At 35.8% G+C, this 17,768-nt stretch overlaps 2 protein-coding genes across 6 annotated transcripts; both read left to right on the plus strand.

The window, feature by feature from the left end:
* The first annotated feature begins 1,017 nt into the window (after positions 1-1,017).
* Positions 1,018-12,297, plus strand: LOC105054909 (uncharacterized). 5 transcript variants are annotated; one of them, XM_073246900.1, is made up of 8 exons: positions 1,019-1,327; positions 1,453-1,612; positions 2,235-2,422; positions 2,964-3,087; positions 3,959-4,089; positions 4,365-4,482; positions 11,730-11,796; positions 11,885-12,297. In XM_073246900.1, exons 1-7 carry the CDS (start codon positions 1,094-1,096, stop codon positions 11,792-11,794), a joined length of 1,020 nt encoding a protein of 339 aa, XP_073103001.1. In that variant the 5' UTR covers positions 1,019-1,093; the 3' UTR covers positions 11,795-11,796; positions 11,885-12,297. The 5 variants fall into 5 exon arrangements, with proteins under 5 accessions (XP_073103002.1, XP_073103001.1, XP_073103003.1 ...); XM_073246901.1 differs by lacking the exon at positions 11,885-12,297 and having other exon boundaries at positions 1,018-1,327; positions 11,730-11,809; XM_073246902.1 differs by lacking the exon at positions 11,730-11,796 and having other exon boundaries at positions 11,867-12,296.
* A 1,064-nt stretch (positions 12,298-13,361) lies between these two features.
* On the plus strand, positions 13,362-15,867 carry LOC105054910 (F-box/LRR-repeat protein At3g48880-like). The gene has a single exon (XM_073246903.1). The coding sequence runs from the start codon at positions 14,613-14,615 to the stop codon at positions 15,291-15,293; it is 681 nt and encodes a 226-aa protein (XP_073103004.1). The 5' UTR covers positions 13,362-14,612; the 3' UTR covers positions 15,294-15,867.
* Positions 15,868-17,768: the final 1,901 nt, after the last annotated feature.

A 17,768-nucleotide genomic window follows, 5' to 3' on the forward strand; every position in this document is an offset into this window, starting at 1 on the left:
GCCATGTTTGCTTCGATTCAGGTTCGGTCCTCGTTATATCCAACAAATGATGGAATTCGAGTCCATTTAAATGGGGTGAGGTAAGGGTCAGATCAAGTTGGGTGGATAATTTTAAGGCTAATGGGTTTATTGGATTAAAAAAATAATTTTTTTTATTTCTTTCTTAAGTTTATTGGACGTTCCTTTCAAAAATATAATAATAAAAAATTATAATATTTTTTTATTTTTAATTATACATATATATAATTTTCAATCAAGAAAAAAAATGATAAACCAGATAAAAAGTACTATTTTATATTTTAAATTAAAAATAATTCTCCACTTGAATTTAATTAAAAATAATTTTTCATTTCAAATATAAATTAAAAGTAACTTTTTATTTCTAATCGAAACGACCGTTATATTTTTATACCCTCGTATAGTTATATAATAAGATAATATCATTTTATTATAATGCACTACTGATTTATAATAAAATTATATTATTTTTTAATATTAAAATATTATTTTATAATATATAATGTAGCATTGATTTATAATAAGATAGTACTATTTTTTAATATCATAGTGTTATTTTATAATATGAAAGTATTATTTTATAATAATATTATATTATAATAAAATAATATTATTTTATAATAAAAAAAATACTGTCTTATAATAAAAAAAATACTGTTTTGTAATATCTTATATCATAATAAAATAATATTATTTTATAATAAAATAATATTATTTTATAATAAAATAATATTATATTATAATAAATAATATTATTTTTTAATATTATAATATTATTATAATATTAATTTATAATTATAAAAATAATTTAATTATTTACCTCGGTTGGAGAGTTGGTTTTAAATAAAGTTCAATTGGAAAGTTACTTTTAAATTTATACTAAGAAGGAAGTTTTCACTGGCTTACCCCGAAGAAATGCTTCCCTTCTTTTCGTTTCTTTTCTTTTCTTTTCGCCTTTACTAATATTTTTTGTCTTTTCTTTTCTTCCCGAAACTCTCAACCAAAGCGGTAACGGGGAGATCCCGATTCAGTTGTGTGAAGTAGAGAGAGAGGGAGGGAGGGAGGAAGGAGGGAGATGGGGGAGGAGAGGAAGCGAGTGTTGGTGGTGGGAGGAACAGGCTATCTAGGCCAGCACCTCCTAGAAGGGCTCGCCAGGGCAAACGGAGGATCCCGCTACGACCTGGCCTTCACCCATCACCGTCCGATCCCACCCCAGGAGCTCATCGATGCCATCTCCCCAGTGCTCCCCTTCCGCGTCGATCTCATCGCCGGCGATGGCTTCGACGCCATCTCCGCCAAATTTGGCCAGGTCCCAATTCCATTCAGATCCTTGACGTCTGGGATCTTCGTCCTCTTCTCCTTCTTCTTCTTTTTTTTTTCCCGAGAATTACATTCATATAAACCAATGGACATTGATTGTGATTTTGTTTTCAGCCACATATTGTTGTTAATTGCGCTGCACTCTCCGTTCCCCGTGCTTGTGAGACGGATCCTGTAGCTGCTATGGCTACTAACCTGCCTTCTTCCCTTGTAAACTGGTTATCAAGCTTCAATAACAACGGAACTCTTTTGATTCATCTTTCGACCGATCAAGGTAAGCCTGTTGTCATGGAAGATCCACTAGATTCTCTTTAATTGGTCTTATAAATATATCGCTGCGTGAGTGCATTCTTTTTTTTTGGTTAAGAAATGGGTCTTCGAGACATGTTGATGACCATCTTTTTCCTAATATTTGCACTATTTTCATCAATTCATCGATCAAATTTCAGAGAATCTGCAACCATCGTTTATTGTCTTGCTTTTTTTTGATATGCCAATAAAAGGTAAAATGAAAACTTAAAGGGTACATTAGCAACCTAATAACACATTTGAAGACAGATGATTTTTGGCATGTTTTACATTTATTTGAATTTTTTTTTTGATGGAATAAGTTCATCTGCAAGGCATGCTTCTTTTGTGGGTTACCTATGAACTTCTAATATATTAGCCATTTTTTTTAGTTAAATTGCTATTATTCATTAACCATGGCTTACTGTTCTCTGAATCTCTGGTATAGTTGTTATTTCGTTTAAAATTCATAATAGAATTTGAAGATGAAATCTTGTCTTGCTATCTCTATTCTGTTTTATTCTTTTCCATCGTTTCTTTTGATGTCATTCTTTATGTCATGCGGGGTCACCATACTTGAATCTAACATGACTTTACTAAACTGACAGTTTATGATGGGACGAAATCATTTTACAAAGAAGAGGATGCGACAAATCCTGTAAATATGTATGGAGCATCCAAAGTAGCTGCAGAGCAGTTTATCATGGCAAAGTATCCAAACTATGCAATCCTGCGAAGTAGTATAATCTATGGGCCACAGACAATTTCACCTGTTGCAAAGTCTCTTCCAGTCCAGGTAAGCCAGAGATGAGCCCCAAATTTCCTTGCAACCCATTAACTTTCTCCTATACATAGTAAAATTAGCTTGTTTATTGATGTCAATGCCGTCTACTCATTAGAGGTTCCATAATCATATTTTACTCTTCGATTTGTAAGTCCGACTTTCATGTGATGATAACTGGATAAGATTCAAAATCATCATTCTAGTTCAATATTCGAACATCAGCACAATCATTTGACTTGGCCAACATCTTTGAAATATTAACATATTGCGGACTTGCTGTTTGACCTCTCAAACCTAAGCTTGTATCTATCTTCTGACTTCTTGATACTTTCAAGCGCTTATATGGGATTTAATTTATTTATTTGTTTAAGGCATTCTTTTACTATTTAGTAGTTTAGGCTTGCCTGCTGGAGAATTACTTATGCAATCATTTATTTTTGGAACTTCTGACCTGTAGATCTTCAAAGTTCGTTGGAAATGTTGTGTAATAATAAATGATATTAAATTGCTGTATGGTTGTTTTCTAAGCAGTCATTTCTGACTTTGGATGCAGTGGATTGATAGCGTTCTTTCGCCTGGGAAGGAAGTTGAATTTTTTCATGATGAGTTTCGTTGCCCTGTGTATGTTAAAGATATGGTGAATGTTATATTAACTCTGATTAGAAAGTGGATATCAGGTATATGCCTTGATCAAGAAATCTTATCCATCTGTGTATATCTATACTACTAAAGAGTTTACTTCTGCACCTATCTCACATTTTCATTTTCTCTACTAATTAGGGAAATGATCTCTCAAGGGATTAATTGAGAAAAAGAAAACATGTTATCTCCAGATGCCAAATCTATTGATGCAGTAATTTTCAAGCATGCTCTTTAAGAAATGTGGTGTAACAAGCTGGATAATGTAATATATATAATTATAGATGTGATAGTTATTACATATGATATGGCAATTCTGTGTTGATTTTTGACTTTAAATATTAACATTGCCTATATATATATATATATATATATATATATATTGACTATAGGGCATGTTTTTTATTGTTTGACTAAAAATCCAAGTTCTTCATTTTATAGACATGTCTGGGCTTCCACCATCACTTTGTTCCCAACCTCACCTGATGCGTTGCTCCAAAAGCCAGTAACCAAGATAATGGCCTGACAAATGATGCACAACAGAAGGAATTGATCTCTAAGAGGGAGAAAATGCAACCAAAGAAGAAACAAATACATGATAGCCCAGCCCATAAAGCTTAGGAAACGCAGCCTAGATCAAAACCACACTTACACTTCATCTTGCATCTCCTGAGTCTGCGAAGTTATCCGACCTGCTTGCTTGCCACATCTTCGATCAAGCTTCTTTGTCCTGTTTCAGATTACCATTATATTTTATTTGGTGTTTTCCTTTCTTTCTTTTTGTATTTTTCCTGTGCAGTAGTTTTATTTCTTGTAATTAGTTTTTTCTTGATTAAACAAAAAATTGCAAAGGTTATTTTAACATCTGAGTGAATACTGATAAGTGCATCTGTACATACTTCATGTCAGAGGGTAAGCAAGTGCATTTACTTCTAAATGTTGGTGGGCGGGATAGGGTTTCCAGGGTGCAAATGGCTGAGACAGTTGCAACCATCAGAGGATACAATCACTCGCTTATCAAATCAGTGTCTGCATCATCGGTATGTCTTTTCATCTCTTGAAGTGCTAGATAAATTTTGGTTATCAAGCAGTTATGACTACCATGATATTGCAAAGTTCTCTCTCTTGGAAATTGTTGTCATGGGTTCTTGTCTAGATAAATGTAGGGATGACATTAAAGAGTTTGTTTGATCTTATATTTTCTTTTTGCTTCTTTGCTTCAATGTGCTTTTATCATTCAATACGAACCATGTTTGTGTTTATGTATTATGTTTTTCATGTTCAATCTTTTACAGACAGCATCTTGTCTCTGTAGGTAAACCGTGGAGTTGTCTCCCCAGCAGACATATCCATGGACATCAGTAAATTGATTCAAGTGCTTGGCATTACACCTATTTCATTCCATGATGGAGTCAGATTAACGCTTGGGATTAGTAATAGTTCTTGACATTTTTGATAAATCAACATGGTTTCCTTTTCTCTTATTTTTGTATGTTGTACTAAATTCCATGTATGGTTATTCCCTTTCTCCCCTTCATTGACGTTCTTCTTTCTTTGGAACTTCGAAGCAACATTTAGAGAAAATAATATAGAATTCAGAACAGATTGGTGGAGTATTGTGAAATGTACATTTATTGCGAACAGAAATGAAATGAGCATCAATTGTTTCATTTCTTGGATCTTTGCTTGGAGCTGATGAGTTATCTAATGACTATCATAATACAGTGGATGACTTGCATGGGTGCTTGCTTGTTTTATTTTGTTCCCCTATTCAGTATCATCTTCTTTGAAACTGCTTTCTAACGTATTTGTCACGGTTCATTTGAGTGTTGCCACTTGTCACTAGGTTCTTATTGTTTACAAGCCTAAAATGGATAATATCATATGATTTTACAGGATGATTGAAGGTGCATCAAGGGTCTTGGGACAGTTTTATTTCGTCAAGAAATATTAAGATAAATTATATAAAAATTTGCTGCTAAAGCCACCTTCTTTAAAGCGGGGCATTCGGCAAGGGCATTTTCATAAATATCTTACATACCATTTCCAGGAATATGTTGCATTTTTTATCTGATTTTTAAGGAAAAAAATATAGTCTGCCCTCCTATGCTTTGTCTGAGTTATACTCAGCCCCCGTCCATTTCCTCAGGCCATTCATAATCATGTTCAAATAACCAAAATTCCCTCATTATTTGGAGAAAGACCTAAACTTTGTGTTCATTTTTCTTTTGACGAGTCCCACGTTTGCCACCTCATCTGGTCCTGTGCCATCCCCTCGTCTCCATTGTCGGCAATTCATCACCATCTACCCTTTTGTCTTCTCCTTTGCCAAGGACTTGGATTGCAAGTGTAGATGCCTGCCTCCACATCCAGCTCTGATTACATGCTCCCTAATGCGAATCTATGTCATGACAATTATCTCTACCACCACCTCACATTATCATTAACACCATCACTACTATCACCACACCCGCTATCACCATGACGTTGACTTCTCCGGCACCTAAATTGAAACCTACTTCTCTCTCATTCCAAGTTCAAACGGCCACCACCTATATCATACCTCATATCTATAATCTCAAGCATATTTGTTTCTATTGTGTGGATGCGTACATTCATACATACACACCCCTACACCTCTATAACTATTTGCTATTAGCATGGGCGATAAGAAGCTATTCTCGTGATGATGTGCCTCATGGGCGGTAAGAAGCTGTTCTAAGGATGATCTACCTCGTTAGCGTCGCCGTCGGGACATTGCTGCATGCTTTCTCTTCCTCTTCTTGGTCGAGGACTTGACTCAGTATTCTAATTATTTTATACTTCTTTGCATCGAGATACAAATCTGCCACCTAGCTAAAGTTTCAGATGCTTGCCAAATGGCTAGTTAACTGGATAGATTTGCACATTATATTGCATGGACGCTCTCTCTCTACCGCATAGCTTCTCTTCGCAGCAGATTTTCAACTTCATTATAAACTATGCTGAGATTTCATTTCTCTTTACCAAACTCTCCATGTGTGATCCATTGTTAGCCAAATAAGGGTGTTAAAAAGTGTGTGTGTATATTTTACAGTTTAGGATGCTGTTTGGTATATTTGATGGTATTCTTACTGTGGTGGTGACCACGCTCTTTATACATCATATTTACCTTTGGCGATTGCACGTTTTGCCGAACTTGTCTCCTCTTTTCTAATATATCAGTTGCAGTAAGCAAAACAAGTTATATCTACCTTATTTTCTGTTAAATAGATAGATACCAAAATAAGATTGTTTTTGCATGTATGAAGAAATCAAGAAATCCATAATTTTGCATTTTCGTGGCAAAGGCCTTATAAATGCAAATACTTTTATGTTTATGCAAGATGTGTAAATGTTGGGAAGCATAGATTCTTTCCATTATATTGTTTTAAAAAAATCTGCTTAGTTTTTTCTTTCATTTCTTCTTTTTTTTTTTAATGATAGTGTTTTTGCATTCTCTCTCAGAAACAAGAGGCTTAAGTATTGTTATACTTGAATTTCAAATAATTTTATATTAATAAAGTAAAAATTATATTAATAAAAATAATTTTATGTTAAAAATTATATTAATCTAGCATGGACGAAGGCTTTTGTTGATTGCGTAATTCTTTATTGATTTAAGATTTTGCATGTATCGAAAGACAAAACATAAATTTATTTTTGCTTGCTAAATTTTATATAGTGATGCATGCTTTTTTTAGATCTTGATTCAGTATTCTAGCATCTTACTGCTATACTTATAGCCTATATCAGATATAATCTTTCCTCCAAAAATAGCTTAGCATCTAGATCATTTCATTATATTATTTCCTTGGCGCCAAACATGATCTCTATAGACTAATTAATAGACCACCAATTAATTAATCGGCTAAGAGTAACTCCTCTAATAGCAACTGTTAAAAAACTTGTAAAGGGGTGGTTCATGAAAGATTTATATTAGCTATGAGCTTCATTCATTTCAATAGTGAGGTTGGCCCAAGACGAAATGAAAATTTCACATTTTCATGCACATCACTTAGCTTAATAAGACTTCCAAAATCTTTGGTGCACCACGAGTTAAAGGTTCCTAAATTTTAGAGCATTTGCTATCTTAGGAAAGAAATGAAAATATAGAATTATGTATAACATAGTTTTAGTATCTAAAAATTCTTTTAAAAATTTTTATAATTATTCAAGCACATTGATTGCTCATCAATATTTTTCTAAAAAGATTGACTTGTCTATGTGTGTTGCAACATTGGAGGAGCGTACAACCAAGTACCGGTTGCTTTTAGAAAGTATAGATTGCATATGCTAAACTATAGTTTACCCATATATTATAACAAAACTGCATCTTCTTTTCAGAAGTAAGAAAACCCTATCCATGGGATTGTTTGGTTTATCCAATGTTTCATCCCTAGTTGTATTCCAGATAGAAAACTGATACCATACTAGATTTGGGAGATATACTCTTGATTTGACTAATTTTTTATTTAGATTTTTTACATATATATTTTTTTAATATATAAATATCCCTGCAAAGTTATATCCTTATAAATTTTTTAGCATATCTCTATAATTTTTTGCATACCTATCTATTAAGAATATTTCAATTATTTTAATTTTAAATCATTTTTTTAATAGTGTTAGATGGCATGGATGCATGTGCAAAATAATAATAAAATAATAGGATATATTGCAAAATATATATTTTATCTATGTAATAATAGTAAAGCAATAGATAGGTATTAGAGGTGGTATTTCGTATTGACATATAAGATTATAAGATAACCTTCCATAACACCACATGTTATTTTTAATATATATATATATATTATTATTTTTCATTTGGTTTTCTCTTTTTTCGAATCTCTTCCGAGTTGCTTCATTCCTTTCCCAATTCTTCTGAAGGCTTCGAGCGGCTTGGAGGCTTCGAGCGGTTGGAGCGGATGTATTCCAAATCCTCCTTTTGCCCTCATGGTAAGCAGCAATGAAGAATTCATGTTAAGCACTAATCACATGGGTGGAGAGGAGAATTACCTCTCCATTTCACATATTTGGGTCATCTATTGAGGTGGTTCAAATTAATTTTAAATTTATAAAAAGAGATTCAAAAAAAATATAATAATATATCTATTCATATGGATATAAATATAATATTAATTATAATATTATATTAATATATTAATATAATATTAAAATATAATAATATATTAATTTCAACCTGAAAGATATTTTTGTCTTCAAATTTTAGCCTAAAATCAGTACTCTGATCTTAGATATCTGACCTCGAGGATAGGCATCTCATTACTGGAGTTAGACCTAATAATCAGGTTTATTTTTATATATTTTTTATTTTTTTATTTTAATTTTTTTTTATTTTCCTTCATTTTCATTGATTTTCTCAATGTTTTCCCTATTTTTTCTATGATTTTGTGTTGGATATTTTTTTATTTTTTTATTCTAAATATCATACCTACTATATTTCAAATATTATAAATTATTAATTTTTAGATAACTTTACTGTTCTAATTCGTTTTTATTTAAATTATTATTTTAAATATTTGATTTATTTTTTAAAATTAAATTATAAATTAAATTTTTATATTTATAGTTTACTTTATGTTAAAATTTATTGTGATGGTGGCTATTTTTTTATATTTATAAAATTAATAGATCTGAATATTATCCGGCTGCTATGCTAGTTTTATATATATAGAGAGAGAGAGAGAGAGGAGGGGCACGCACACGGCGTACATGTACAGGCAGAGAGAAAATTTTAAAAGGTGTAAATATGAATATGTCGAAGGGTATCCATGAAAAAAAAAAATAATCCTTTACATTTCGAGTCTGCTGGCTATCCGTAGGCCCACACTTGTCAGTAAACCTGTCCCTACCTCCCGTATATCAGCGATAGCCGAGCGATAAAAAGACTCGGTTTGGAATCCGGCCGCCGACTCAAGCATCAGATTCTTGAGAAGAGGATGGTGGGGCAGAAGAGGGAAAACGATGATGAAGGTTTGTTCTCTATTTGATATATTCACCTGCTGTTCGATTTTCTTCCACCCATTGGTGGTCCTTGTGTGTTGCCATCATCTAACGGATGAGGTTCGGACGGTGGGTGGAAGAGAGAACATGGGTGAAGATATCAGTTCCCTCCTTTCCACTGTCTCAATTTCTCGTTGTGGTGCTTTTTGTCGGGTTATGCTTATGTTTCAGGATTTTTCTTTTTGGGACAAATTTCATATGATTCATTTTTCTTTAAAACATTTATGTCCTTATTTAAGGAGATATATAGTAGAAGTGTGATTCTTGTATGGAGGGGAAGAAGAAGTGCCATGCATGATATACTAGGAAGACTTTTGCAACCCACCTCAACAAATATCCTTGTTTTGATATTTTCGAGGGTTCTTCAATGGAAAAAACAATGTTGATATGTGGATGAAACAGATAAATTTTGTCTTTTGTTGGTCATTGTTTCGCTGCAGTTAATTTTGTCTGATTTTAGTTTTCTGAACCTGGCATTGGGAAATTAAGGACATCCCTGACTTTATATGAACAAGTAAAATAGAAAAAATAAAGGGCAGAACTGCAAGAGATCATTGTGATAATTGATGGTGAATTATCGAAAAGATAAGAAGACGTTCTGACTTGCCTCATAAAGATAACTTAGGACTTCTATTGTTTTGATATTAGAAAAGAGAAACAGCATCAAAATGTTCCTACTTGGATCATTTGCTGAGCTAATGGTGTACTTCACAATAGTTTTATTGACTGGTGTAATTCTTAAGTTTGCATTGGTCTTGCCGGAATTAGCAGTTATGTTGTTATAAATTGTGGTAGGCTTAAATTTGTCAAATTCATGTGTGTGGAGGAGCTTTCTAGGAGTAACATGATTACTCTCAGAAAGAGTATTCAAAGACAACCTAGAAGTTGGTGGGAGAGCTTCAAACAGATTCATCTTTTCCAAAAGAAAACAAATCAGGATTACAATGGCTTTCTTTTATATTAACAAGGTCCATCTCTCCTCTTAATTGGAGATGGAATCCTCTTCCACTCTAGAGGGCAGTAGGCACATTTTACTATATAAATAACAAAAGTTATAATTTGGAGCGAAATTGTCTTGGAAGTTAGATGACATCTTTAAACCAACTTTTCCTCTTGCATCATACTCAAATTCAATCTGAATCAGGAGATATTCCCAATCATTCCAACATGTGACTGGATGTTTGAAGGCAGCAAATGACCTAAAATCAGGGCTAAAGTTTGAATAATATTTTTTGGGGCAGTAAAAAAATGTTAAATCATGGCCCAAACCACCCCCTGTAGAGATTTGCCAGGTTGACTCACTTTAATGTTGGTTAGTCCAATCGTTTTGACACTTGTAATGCTGAAAATGTCATTTGAGGATGATATGGCTTCAAGAATTTACGCCACATAAACAGAGGACTTACTGTGATGTGTTGCCCTGAACTACAGCAGTCCAGATGGTCCACCTAGATTGATAAACAACAAAAATTTATAGCGGGAATTAAGAAGAAAGAAACATGGAATGATATTCAAAAGGTTGAATTCGGCCAATTAGTTTAGAAACTAAACAAACAAGACCATTTCTATCAAGCCTTATCTGAGACCTTCAATGTTATTTAAAGCTTTTTCTTATCATATCTTATGTTTTCATGTTACCCTTGGTTTTCCCTCTATCTAGACCCTTTGAGGCAGATTCTAGCAAATTGTGCAACAAGAATTTCCTTTGCTCTTTGTTACATGTGTCTGTTCCATCTCACCAGTTTCTAACGTTGTTCCAAGGGCAAATGCAGATGATGAAGGTTAGTCATTGGGTTGACAGCTAGTCATGCAACAAACTAAAGAAGCTTAAACTTTTCAGTAAATCATAATACAATACCTAGATGCATGTATGAACTTCAACATCACCACTGATAATTTTGAAAGATGTGGTCAATCCATAAATCACACCAGATCCCTTCTCATTCACAACTACACAAACTTATATGTGGACTCTAACAGAGTAGACTGCTTATTTAATTGGACAAATATTCAAGTGTAAGATGGAAGACATTAAGAGATCACATTATTTGGTCTCTTCTGGATCTTGTATATCAACTTAAATAACATACAATGGATATAGTTTTTGTGTATGAATTCTGATTTGGTCAGTTTAAAGTCAAAGGTAGTTTGACAGAGTCCTTGGCATGCAATCCAACTTCAGTCTGGTAGAGTCCATCCTGACATGACTGGAAGTCTTTTTCTCTCTGAGTCCATGGTTGAAACTACCGGTCTTCATTGATGGTGAGTTTTGACTGTACAAATATGGCCAATTATGTTCTATTTCTAGAAGCCATGAAAAGTAATTTTGGTGTATTAAACCCAGAACTGGGTTTACGACACTGGAACCTCCAATCTTAATGAGAGGGCAGGTCCTGAAAGTACCTAATAGAGTTATATAAAAGTTTCTGAATATGTAATTTAATGGACATTTGATCAAGGCATTTATCCTTTTCTTTTTTTCCTCTAATTTAAGCACATTGCTATTGAACATCTTGAAGTTTGCATCTGACTGGACCTAATTTCTTTCTAGGACTTGTTTAAGGTTAGTTTCATTTCAATTTTTCCCAGTGGGTTATTAACCCAATGATATAGGAAACATTTCGGACTGCAGAAAATGCACATATGGATAAATGCACAGCAAATCTGTGGGAACTACCATACAACTGCATTTTGTAGAGGTGCTTTTAGTATAGCTGGGTCTTTTGAAACTTCCGATTTTCTTTTTTTCTGAATTTAATCAGTGTATAGATTTCACGTTTCTCTCAGATCTTGAATCCACAAGGATGTGAAAAAGCAATCCTACAATTAAAGCATGGGAGGATTAGTCATGAAACTATTGACATCTTAGCAAGAATTTTCAGGCAATTAAACATGATCTATCTGGTGTCAGTATCTCAAATATGTCATTCATGGTGCCTTGCTTCTTCAGATCCATCAATATGGAGTGTTCTCGACCTAGGGAACTTGAAATCCAATATTATCCATGTTACATTTAGGCCATATATATGGGTGGATAGCCGGTCTGACAGGAAGCTGACATATATATTGAGGACTTCAATGGCTCTCAGTCACGGAAATATAACTTGCATGATATTTAACTACAATCTATACTTGAAGGATAAGCATTTGAGCATCATTGCTGAAGGGCAATAGGCATTCCCTTGATCTTTTGCCGGCAAATTTTTTTTTTAAGTTTCTTCTTATTCCGGTTATATTTTAAAAGTAGGCTGATACTTGCACATTTGGCTCCTTTCTGGATTTAACTCACTTTACCTACTGAGTGGCCCAAATTGGATCCTAATAAGAACAGGATAAATTGTCTTTATTTCTGGACCCACTAGCCTGAAACATTTCAACACTTATAATGCCATATTGCATCCATAGTTTCTTTTTACTTCATTCTTCTTAGAGCAGAAAACTGAACACATGGTTGGTCAAATGTCAAGTTTTTTACTAATTATGGTAGTCCGACAAATTATTCCTGGAAGATGCTAACCTATAATATGCTGTCTTCTATTTGATCAACAGACCAGAGTCATCAGAAAGTTCAGCAAAGAATTAGAAGTTATCTAAAATTTTAGTGGATTTAGACTGCATGTGTGGAATTGTTTCTACTAAATGCTGCCCACCTTTGTAACAGAAAGCCCTCATTTCACCCCCCCTCCACCCTTTTTTTTGATTCAATATGATGAGTCCACATCTGTAATGCCTCCATACGTAATATGAACTATTTGCATCTTTATATTAAATTCAAAGAATCATATACTCCGAATACCAGGGAGGACACATACATCATTTTTCAGAAAATACTAATGCCTTTTCATCCCGATTATTCTGCTTCATGGAAATCTCTACCCTCCTTATTGCTTCTAAGAGAACAGGGTGTGATTTTATCAGCGAACAGCCTAAGCTGATGGCGACAGAGAGATGTACAAAGTATTCATTTTATATACTTGAAGGTGGCATCTGATCGTGCAATACTTATTAAATGTATCATGATATCGGATTTCTGATGCTTATTCATATGGTCTTGTTTTTGTTTTGCTTTTAATTGTTCTGTAATTGCATTTCCTTCACTCTTTTGCTCTGGAGCAGGTACCTCAAAAGGCTAGTGCTACCTGCTAGGAACTGCCTTGCAAAAGGTGCAATGTGCCAGGCTATTGAAAGATGGAGCAGGTTGGAATCCTTAACTGTTGGTGCAAAATTCCGTCGACGTCGGAGAAACTAGAGTCGAGGGGATCACGGCCGCCACTGGGACTTGCAACGGAAGTCTAAACCGGAGTTGGGGGTGCTCCGGCAAGACCTTCCGACGCTCAAGTCAGTACTCTGCCTCAACAGAAATGGAGCACTCGAATGGGATTTTAGCAAAATTTCGAGATAGAGTTTTGAGCTTAGAGAAGAACGTATCTGGAGGTCCCTTTTATAGACGGGAGAGCGTAACTGATTGACAGCGACGTCCGTAACTGCCTGGTAGTGGGCCGTTCGGGGCCACGCGGAGTTTGTTACGGAGAGTAGTGGCGTCAGTGGGCCGTTCAGGGCCACATGGAGTTTGTTATGGAGAGTGGAGTAGTGTTCGTTGTCGCGACTTGCCAGAGAGTGATGGGGCCACGTGGAATCTGTTACAGAAAGTGGAGTGATGTCCATAGTTGCGACTTGCCGGAGAGTTTGGGCTGGACAGCTGAAGCTCGGCTGGGATGTCTGGTGGAGTGGAACGGCTCTCTGTCTCAGCAATCTAAGAGAAGCTCAGATGTTTCTGAGGTTGCTGACGAGTCCACAGTTGTGGGGTGCCTTAGGTGCTGATTCTGCAGGCGGAAGTCATCTGCTGTAGAAGCTCGGACGGGAACTTTCTGTTGGAGAAGTCCGGTAGGAGTCTGATTGCTAGAGAAGTCCGTCTGAAATTTGCCTGATGTGGAAGCTCGTCTGAAGATTGTCCGTCGGAGAGGTCCAATTTCATGAGGAATCCGGCAGAGGGTCGACCGACAGTGAAGTTCGGATGGCGTTGTGGAGGTTCGTCCACTGGAGGAGTCTTGAGGACACTGTGGAAGGTCGAACGTTGGAGGAGTCCGGGATTCAATTCCGTTGTAAAAATTCGGACGGAGTCCGGCTCTTGTAGGAGTCTGAAAGGAGGCCGCTTATTGTAGAAGCTCGGACGAAGATCGGTTGCCGTGGAAGCTCGGATGGAGACTTCTTATTGTAGAAGTCCCGCTGCTGGAGAAGCTCGATCATTGACGAAGTCTGGAAGAAGTTCGAAGTAGAGATCCGGTTGGTGGAGCTTGTCCGTTGTAGAAGTTCGTCTGGGATCCATCCACTGTAGAAGTTCGGACGGAGTCCGGCTCTTGTAGGAGTTTGGATGAAGTCCGCTTGCAATAGAAGTTCGGAGTAGAGTCGATCGTGGCTAGAAGAAGTCTGGAAGAGATTCGGAGAATAGTCGATCACTGTAGAAAATCGGCTGATAGTGAAGCTCAGAGAGCGTTTGGAGCAGTCCGGTAGATGAATGGAGGAGCTCATTATTGGAGAAGTCCGGATAGTATTATGGAAGCTCGGATGGTCGGGGGAGTTCAGAAAGACGCCGCACAAGGTCGGAAGCCCGAAGAGTCCTGGGAAGGTCGGTTTTTTACGAACTTCGGCTGGGATTATTTTATACCCAACATTAACTATGTCTAGCTTTGGAGATCCTGATGTCTTGGTGGAGATGGGCAAGAAGTGCAAGAACTTCTCTCAACTAAAGGTCATGGGTTCCATTGATATGAGATTTGATTCAAAGATTGCAGGTGCTAGAAAACTCAAGGTTTTAAGCCTGCGGTGCTGTGTAGTGACAAAGGAAGCTCTGCTGTTAATCTTATATGACATGGCACATCTTGAGGTGCTGAACATTGCGCACTGCCTAATCATAGATGGACCTGAACCTCAAGTTTCAGCACGTCCACCCGCACAGATTATCAAAAAGCTAGACCAGATGATCCTTGAGAAGGCTTCACGGTTGCGAGCTTTCTTTCACAGCAAGGACTATGATACATGCATTGCATGCAAATGGGTGATCGATGATGTTGGCATCATGAGATGGTACTGGTACAAGGACTGGTTCTGGAGGCAAGATGAGGTGAGTGTTCTTGATTTGGGGTATCATGGAAACTTGTTTGATGAACATTGTGCCAGCAAAGGATTTGAAGTATAATTTTCATTTGGGTAGGCCTGACCACCTTCTCCAATAAAGGTTATTATATGAATAATTTATGCCTCCTTGATAAGGCTTATAAGAAAAAATAAGACATGCCTTCATTGATAGGAGGTTTTCGATGAATAAACCATGCAATGACATCATGTGGTATAGCAAGTTCTGTGGCATGAAAATTACTGTCCTTAGAAATTGTGTTCTATCTCACCACCAGCTCACAAATCATAATGGCAATCACTTTTCCATCTGAGACTAACACTTTAGTGACAATGAACTTGATCATGGATTTGGATATTAGGATTTAAACTTCTGACAAAACACTGAGTTAAGCATTATAGTTGCATAATAACAAAATTTAATTTGATAAACAGATCCTATTTTTGGTTGAAAGTCCATGCATTCCATGAACTTGATTGTCTTCTCCACCATCAACAGAATTTGCAGACCTTGAGACGTCTTTTTTCAATGCCAACTACTTTCACACCAACAGAAAAAAAGAGGAGGGTGTGGGGAGAAAGAGAGAACAAGTGAACAATAAAGAAAATCAGTACCATATAAAGACTATCTACCAGCCATTTTTTGTTTAAACTTTGACATGCTAAACTTATAAGCATCTGCATACCTTTTTTTTTAAAAAAAAAAATTTTTTTGGCCTTTGTTACTTAGCAAAACAATATGACTATTTTACTGTAGTCCATTTTACGCATAAGTACTTTAGATTCTTGTATTGGCACGATCTCTAAAGTCATGTTGCACACAAGTTGTGGGAACCAACTTGGAGAAAAGATAGAGATGAATAGGTAAGAGAACAGAGTGCTCTTAGAAAGCCCCTCAAGCTATGAACGCTTTTAAACAATCTTAAGCAGGGTTAACCTCGCAACGTTTTGTTTCAGTTAAAACTGTCTTGTAGTGTGTATTTGAGATAACTTGTAACACTTGCACGTCCCAGATACGTGGATGTACTTGAACTTGGTATCCTTGTTTTGGTGGGTTTCCTTTCTTTCCATCTGGCTTCAGGGTTCCATTTCAGGTCCAATTTTGTCCTAGCTTTTTCCAGAATTTGGTACGAATTTTCCAAGGATTATTATATGCATAAATTCAGTCACTAAAAAGCTTTTGGACGTTTCTGGATATACTTTGAACCATTAAGCTGAATCCATGCACTGTATGGTGATGTTTATGGAATGAATATGTGAATGAATAGCTGTGTACACTGAGATGGAACATGCACTGTTGCTTACTGTAACTTTCTTTTGTTTTAGGCAGCTTCTATAGCTATGATAAAAAAAATATCTGTGGTTTTATCTGATCCAAACACTTGAAAGCTTGGATCACATACATGGGTTCTGCTTGAAATTCATCGGTGAGCAGAAAAATAACTTGTAAATTATCCATGCCGATTACATTTCTGGGGAAAACACCGAAACCTAGCAAGCAATTAAGTTAGGAGTCAGCTAAACGGGTGGCAAACTTGACCATTCTCTGCAATTATTGTTGCACTATGCTTTCCAACATCATTGATGTAAACCTTGATTATCTTCCTGGCCACCTTCTACCATCTGCATTCATGTCTTGGGGTGCTAATAACTCTCTTAAGTTTGGATATGAAACATTTAAGGCAAGGTCAAGCCTCCAATTTCATGGGAAATACTATCTACCAAATTTTCAAACAGAAATTTTTTGCAGTGTGGCTTTGATCTTGCATCATCATTGTCCCTGCTGAGCCATCTTATAAATTCCTACATGGTACTGCATTGAAGGAAATATAATGCCCTGGTATATTTTGCCATATATGAACAAGTGAAATGCTTTTGAAATGCTGCTCCATGTCTAGGATTTACCAGTTCCTGCAGTCTGTTGATCTATTTGGAAGGAGATCCTAAGGAAGATCAAAGATAGTAGCTTTCTCTTACATAATGTTCTCCTCTCTCTTGGCGCCCCATTATTCTCAACAAAATCCTCCAAGCTTGTATTCTTGTTCTATTCTATTTTCTTTAATTCTTTGCATGCATGTCTGGTGCACAAAATGATCTGATGTTTGTTTTACTGCTAAGCTATCAACCTAATGGAAACCATAAATCTATCTGAGCTTGGGGTTTCTGTATGCATGGTTGTATGATAATAAATTTGTATGTCATTGAGGCATGATTTTTAGCAGACTGACTTTTACCAAAATCCTTTCAACCTATCAAAATTTACCCATGTAACTACTGACTGTAAAGATATTAATACAAACCTGGGCTCCATGGCATGCTTATGAGCTGTCTGGGTACCAAAATCTTTGATCTGATTTAAATGAGGACATTAAGTCGCAGACCTCCAAGGGGTGGATCTGTCCGTTCATGGAAGACATATTTGGAACTGGGATGCTGCTATATCCTCCGTGCCCGAATCCTTAGATATATAATTTTTTTAAATTTTTTTTGCTTATATATCTTTCAAAATATTCAAATTTATATGAATTTTTTTTGAAAA

This window comes from Elaeis guineensis, chromosome 12 (genome assembly GCF_000442705.2).
Source record: "Elaeis guineensis isolate ETL-2024a chromosome 12, EG11, whole genome shotgun sequence".
Taxonomy (NCBI): Eukaryota; Viridiplantae; Streptophyta; class Magnoliopsida; order Arecales; family Arecaceae; genus Elaeis; species Elaeis guineensis.